At 36.8% G+C, this 6192-nt stretch overlaps 1 protein-coding gene across 4 annotated transcripts; it reads right to left on the bottom strand.

Annotated features, from left to right (window-relative positions):
* Nucleotides 1-426: 426 nt before the first annotated feature.
* On the bottom strand, nucleotides 427-3868 carry LOC103718206 (magnesium transporter MRS2-5-like). Of its 4 annotated transcripts, none has more exons than XM_008806906.3 (7): nucleotides 3686-3868; nucleotides 2343-2824; nucleotides 1737-1807; nucleotides 1443-1571; nucleotides 1015-1350; nucleotides 885-932; nucleotides 427-797 (listed from the first exon to the last, which is right to left on the bottom strand). In XM_008806906.3, the coding sequence occupies exons 2-7, from the start codon at nucleotides 2776-2778 to the stop codon at nucleotides 567-569; spliced, it is 1251 nt and encodes a 416-aa protein (XP_008805128.1). In that variant the 5' UTR covers nucleotides 2779-2824; nucleotides 3686-3868; the 3' UTR covers nucleotides 427-566. The 4 variants fall into 4 exon arrangements, with proteins under 4 accessions (XP_008805128.1, XP_038982088.1, XP_038982089.1 ...); XM_039126160.1 differs by having other exon boundaries at nucleotides 3692-3868; XM_039126161.1 differs by lacking the exon at nucleotides 3686-3868 and adding an exon at nucleotides 3571-3658.
* Nucleotides 3869-6192: the final 2324 nt, after the last annotated feature.

The raw sequence follows: 6192 nt of genomic DNA, 5'->3' as shown, positions 1-6192 counted from the left end.
CCAAAAATCCATTTTTTCTTTAAGAAGGTGCTGCTGCTCCTATGCAAATTGTCTTTTATAGATTATACAGTAGACTGTGGAGAAGGGCCACTCATGCTGGATGGGAAAAATAAAGCTTGGTTCCATTTTTGTGTGCAAATTTAGCTATATACCCCAGCTAAATGAGTTTTACAGCTACCTAGCCACTCAAAACAGCTTTAGTCTGTCGGTTGGAATCACAGCAATGGGTCAGTTTAGGTTGGAGTTGCAACCAACTTTATGTGTCAGAACTTTGGCTTTGGAACAGTCGTCCATCCCTTGCAGAGTTAAGTCAAGATATGAAATCCTACCCAATGGAAGACATATGAGGCATAACAGAATTAACATAAAGGAAACTAGCCATGTGCCAGAAAGAAAAGAAAAAAAGATAAAGTAGGAACATATGTGTGCGATGCAATAGAAATCCTAAGCATCCGGCTTAATGGAATAATGATTGTATTAAAATTAGTTACAACTTACAAGAATTAAATAATAAAAAATATGAAGAGAAGAAAATAACAAAGTGAATTAAAATCCATGATAATATCTCATAATGGCAGTAATCTCTTGTACTTGACATATAGCAGGAAAGAGAGATATATTGCCGCACAAGAGATGCTAGAAATAATCAGGACCCAGTTGAAATTGGATGCACGTTCAAACACAGAATCTTCAAAGTTCATTCCAAAAACACCTGTTACAACTGCAAAGATTGTCACAACAAATGTGGCAGCTGTGAGTAGCAACTCAAATTGGATCAGCTGGTTCCGGACATTGTCCTGTTTAAGCCACAAATTAGACGAAATAAGGGTTGATTTGTTAACACAACTGGAAAAAGATAAGTGAAACTGTCAACTGCTTCTCACCAGCTTGATATTTATAAAATCTTCAGTGTCATCCACATACTCTTTGAGCTGTGATAGCACCAAACAACAAAATTAAGGGTGGTGGTTGAAGAAGGACTCAAACATCTGGATCTTAGAACAGATCTCTTACCGATAACAATTTGCTTGAAGTGTTGTCTATAACTACAAAATATGCTTCTAGTAACATCTCTAGTTCTTCAACATGCCTCCCCCTATCAGATGAACCCATAGAGCTCTCATGCCTACTGAAACTCATAATAGTACTGTTTGAGGCCTTTTCTGGTTGTCCGCTGCTAGAGCATGTGGGTGAGACAGGTGCAGATGTTGAGATCCAGTTGCCGGTTGGAACACCATTCAAGTACCGATCTCTGTATAAATATGCTTCCATTCTCTCTTTTTTCTCAGTTAGATACATTTCTGCCATGTCCCCATCATCGTCCATGAGCTGTTCTATCCCATCACGGACCTGGAATTATATACTCTAGTGAATAATCTTAAAGATGAAAAGGTAGGTAGTCAATGGAATGATGCATATTACTTGGTGATCGTTAGGTATACCTTCTGGACTCTGTGAGTCAAGCCAAGAAGATGGCTCTTGAGCCTACGAACATGTTCAAGGTTAACAGTGCTAATGGATGATGCTAGTTCATCTAGCACAGGATATATCTCAATTTCCAATTCAGTTACCTGCAAAGTCCAAAGGTACAACCATGACGAAAGAGACTAGCATATGTCCTAATTGCAAAATCATAAGTACTCAAAGTTCAGAAATCTATGGATTTATTGGAACAAAATCTTTTATCATAGGAAGTCGCAATCATAAAGGAAATGCTACAACAAAGCTAAACACACCTGAGCATCAAGTGATGCAGAAGCTACTTCCAGAGCAAGCTCGAGAGCCTTGAATTCGAAAGGCAGGTTATCTTGAAGCCACATGAATGTCCAATGTTAGCATGTCATAGAACTCAATTATAAGTAGCACCAAGGCATGCAATTTTACCTTAATCCTAGTAAAAATCAAGATAAATGCAAGAATAATATCATGGAAACAAAAGCTATGGCAAATCTGCCTCATGAAACCAACATAATCCCCATTGTGATCCACATTTAGAATAGAGTCATGTGCCCAGGTGATGGCCCCCCTAAGGGCACAATTTGCATTTGTAATGTGGATGTCAGTAAGATGGGTTCTTAAATAGTATAATGGTTGGTACGTGCTTACAGATTTCTTTGCAATCAAAATGAAATTACACTATGTGAACATTATGAAGTGTTGCAAGTAGTTAAACAAATCTCATACAACATGAAAACAAATAGAGCCAACTAGTCTTAGGCTAGTTGGTTGGCACGTCTTCCATAAGGGCTTGCCATTGGAGGAGGTCCAGTGTCCAAATCCTGAATATTGCTCATAAAAAACATGAAAATAAACATAATTTATATGAGGGAGTGGGTTGATACCACTTTGATCTTTCATCGTCTGAAGCCGATGGCACAGCTCTGATTCATACTGCAATACACAACTGTCCAGAGAATTCATGAGAAAGACATCATCAGCCATAATTATACACCTAATTTGTTCAAGACTGACGACAATAGCCTTCTCTCGACCTAGTATTGTGGAAGGATAAACAAATAGAGGATCCAAGAGCCGAAGATCTCTAGCAGGTAAACCACACCGCCTCATTAGAGTGGCCTTATCAAGTGTTACAACCTTTGATTCCCCAGTCCTATCAATCTGTATCCATGAACGACCGCCATGACCTCTTTTCTTTAAACCCAAAGCCCCAAATCCATGAAAGAAAGTATTTGAAGTGCCATCTAGTTTAACACCTTCATGGAAAGAAGCTGGTTTTGGAAGGGCAGATGGAATGAGTGGAGAGTATGGATTTTTCATTGTACTTCTTCCCTTCTATGCCGTAAAACTTTGAAGGTGCTTCAACCTAATTAACATACATCAAATTTAACACCAGAACACCCATGTCAAATTCGCAGCAAAATGGGACATACAGCTTAACTATCAAAATTGACATATCAAACCATCCAAACAATGTTAAGCTTCTGAAATACAGCATTCACTCTAAAGGAACTTTCTAATACAATATAATATGCTGTCCACAGAATTCTTGAGTGCAAGTTCATGGAAGATAAAAGATGAATTGCACACTATTCTTATGGATCTAAATAATACAAACATTTCAACAGGTTCACAAGGAGACAATTATTCCTTTTTCTTTACAACAAAACCATGATCAGATCTTACAGCATAGACTTTTTACCGACATCACCATTATCATTTTTTCTTAAAATTGATCTAGGCCCATCAGCTTCTATTGAAAGAGTAAATCAAAAAAGATATAAAGGCCTTCTCCTATTGCCTGCTAGTTACTTACTATCCAGAAAAAAATCAAAAAAAAAAAAAAAAGAATCTATTAGCACGATAGATTAAAACTTGTTTTTTGAAAACAATAGCATATGTTCAGGCTGAACACTTCCATGAATCATCTCGCAGAATCCAACACATCTATCTACAATAAGATCTTGCAAAAAGAGCTGATGTAATCTGTAAAAACCAATTTCTGAATTCCTAACGCTTCAAAGTTCCAGCCCATAGTAGGATAAATTGAATATTAAACAAAATATCATCATCTTTTAGAACAGTCGAAGAAAGAATTCTCAGCAGACTCACTACTATTTTCTTGGTGATTGAACTCAGAGACCAGGAAATAATGATCCCTTCCCCCAAAATAAATAAAAATATATAAATAGAACAGTTTAGAATTGCTAAAAGGAACAAGATTCACCTCCACCTTGACTCCATAAAGTGCCTGAAGAAGATTAGTCACCGTAGAAAGAGGATAAATCAAAAAGAAAGAGATTGGCATCCAAGAGAATTAAGAGAAAAGATGAGGGTCGGAAGAAATCGAGGGTAGATGCCCAACGAAAAGCTTTGAGGGTTCTAGGATACGACAATGCGACGGCTCAATGATTGAGAGTAAAACACCCCCGTGATCTGCCCTTCGAGAAATATTTGCTAATAACCCCCTAAAGACTTTGATATTTGGATATCAAAATATTTACTAGTAACTACGGCTGGGGCAAATTTTGGGGAAAAAAAAAAAAAAAAGGTGGTAACCTCCGCTTGTCTTAAATAATGGTTTTCATTTAATGGTTAACCCTAGCAAAAATGGTAATTTTACCATGATAAAAATATTGTGATCATATTTCGATCAATTTGCAATTCGAATGTCATTTGACTTTAGATCATTAATATAATATTGCCAAGGAGAGAAGTGATGGAAAATTTCATTAATATAAAATTATATTTGTTTAAGATTGTTATGCTATTAAATATTGAGTCATTTTCACTCAATAAAATATTTTTTTTACTACTCACATCACTCTTCTTCAAAATTAAACTACAGTGCAAGAATCTCAAGATTATCGTATAATAAACACTTGATTCTTCAGAAAAAAAGAAATATTATAGATAGAGAAAAATATTAGCACTCACTCTACCCCTTCCTATATTCTTTATAGTTTCTATATTGAGAAGGCTGCAATTTTATCAACCTCCCTTTGAAATGGAATATTTTTTTTGGTAACAAAAATTAAATTAGAGCTTTTTCTGATAAATCCTTACCACCATATTTTCAGCCTTTTTGTGTTCCAATAGATCGGTCTGCTTTGCGCACATTGTGGAGTTTTAGTTGTTCCTTAATAATCAAGCTCATAAAAAAAAGAATTTTTTTACACAAAATAAAACACTGACTGATTATAGGATGAAATGGCCAGCACAAAGTGTTCATTGATCGGAAACACCATATAGTATTTCTACTTTTGCACCAAATTTTTTACAAAATTTGTAGTTAGACAATGGGCTTTTTATATGGTTTAAGTTGCTAAAGGGGTTATATATATAAGAGAATATAAATTGACATAATGACAATTTATGCCTAAAGACAGTGACAAGACGTCAAAGCACGGCACCATGTGGATGCGTTCCTTTCTAATTAATTTTGATTGCTTTTGGAAATTATTGATGTCCGGAGCCGTCACCACCTGGATTTCCTTGCACTGCCGTGAGAAGAGTGGATATATTGTCCAAGTCTTGGCTGGGCCATGTCCTATTTACGAGTTCTCACACTGACAATATATTATTCCTATTAACGATAAATATCTTTGGGTGTTACCTTATATCTTCCCTTTAAATTTTACATTTAAATCTGCAAAGCTCGTAAATTTGGAGGGTTCCCCTTCTATTCCCTTATAAAAAATTTTAAAAAAAAATAAAAAAGGAATTGCTTTGCTCAAGAGCCTTCAATTTTCGTTGGATGTCAGCAATTTGATCCACCTTTTAAATATCTGCACTCAAGCTTCTCATCTTTATCTTACTCCACCTCGCATCCCTTGATGATTTTTCTTCTTCTGATGAGCAAAAGGTCTGAAGTGCCGTGGGGGTTTTAATTGATGGAAAAAAACAAAGCAATTCAAGAAAGAATATGTTGATATTTAATTTGTCTAGATTGTCACGCCCCGGACCCGGATCCGTGACACGGCCGTGCTATTGCCGACTACTGCCCACAATAGCACGCAGCCTCATACCTGGGTAACAGGGTAGTCAAACCAACCAAATCTTTTCATATGAAAGCATTCTTAGTACAACATGCTGGTCAGTACCCAAATACAGAGCTTCTATGTAGTTTATGTACACAAAAGTATACTTGCTTTACCCCAAAAAAAAAGAAGCCCTGATACCAAATTAACGTGTCTCTGGCAGCTATCAGTGGTGAGGATCTGAAAGAAAAAAGTAAATGAACGGATATGAGCTACACGGCTCAGTAAGTAATCATACATAATCTTACCGGATCGAACATAATGGTAACCATGTTTATGCAGGGTTTGAGAAGCTGACATGCGTATTATCTCACAATTTATCATGGCAAAATATGTATGCTTAGAAAACAAAGCAGTATTTCAGTCAAACAGAATTTTCATAAAACATAAGAATTTCATGCGATTAGCATCATTTAAAGGAGATAGCGGTTTTAGCAAAATACAACATTTCATATGGATATATTCAAAAATCCGTTGTAAAACAATGTATGCTTTGGCCAGGCACGTTCATAAATGTCACGGTCCGCCTGCAAAGGGCACGTGACTATCGGGCCCATATGAGGGGAAAACACGGGGCTCCCCTGCCAGATGTTGGCCGGTTCCGGGGCTTCACGCAAGCGTCCTTCACCCCTCACCGATTTTGCTTCTCCCCAAAAACGCATCTGCAGGATTTGGAAGCACCCGCCTCATATAC

Source organism: Phoenix dactylifera, chromosome 4 (assembly GCF_009389715.1).
Source record: "Phoenix dactylifera cultivar Barhee BC4 chromosome 4, palm_55x_up_171113_PBpolish2nd_filt_p, whole genome shotgun sequence".
NCBI lineage: Eukaryota > Viridiplantae > Streptophyta > Magnoliopsida > Arecales > Arecaceae > Phoenix > Phoenix dactylifera.
Note: the sequence above shows the minus strand (reverse complement) of the source record. Positions and strands in the feature narration are given on the sequence as shown.

What these genes read in the sequence shown, in the direction of transcription:
- LOC103718206 (XM_008806906.3), bottom strand. Translation starts at nt 2,778, where the DNA reads ATGAAAAATCCATACTCTCCACTCATTCCATCTGCCCTTCCAAAACCA. An exon ending in GACGATGAAAGATCAAAGTG is followed by an intron (nt 1,808 to 2,342) that starts GTATCAACCCAC and finishes TGTGGCTTCAAG; the next exon opens with ATAACCTGCCTTTCGAATTC. An exon ending in CTTCAAGCAAATTGTTATCG is followed by an intron (nt 933 to 1,014) that starts GTAAGAGATCTG and finishes GTGCTATCACAG; the next exon opens with CTCAAAGAGTATGTGGATGA.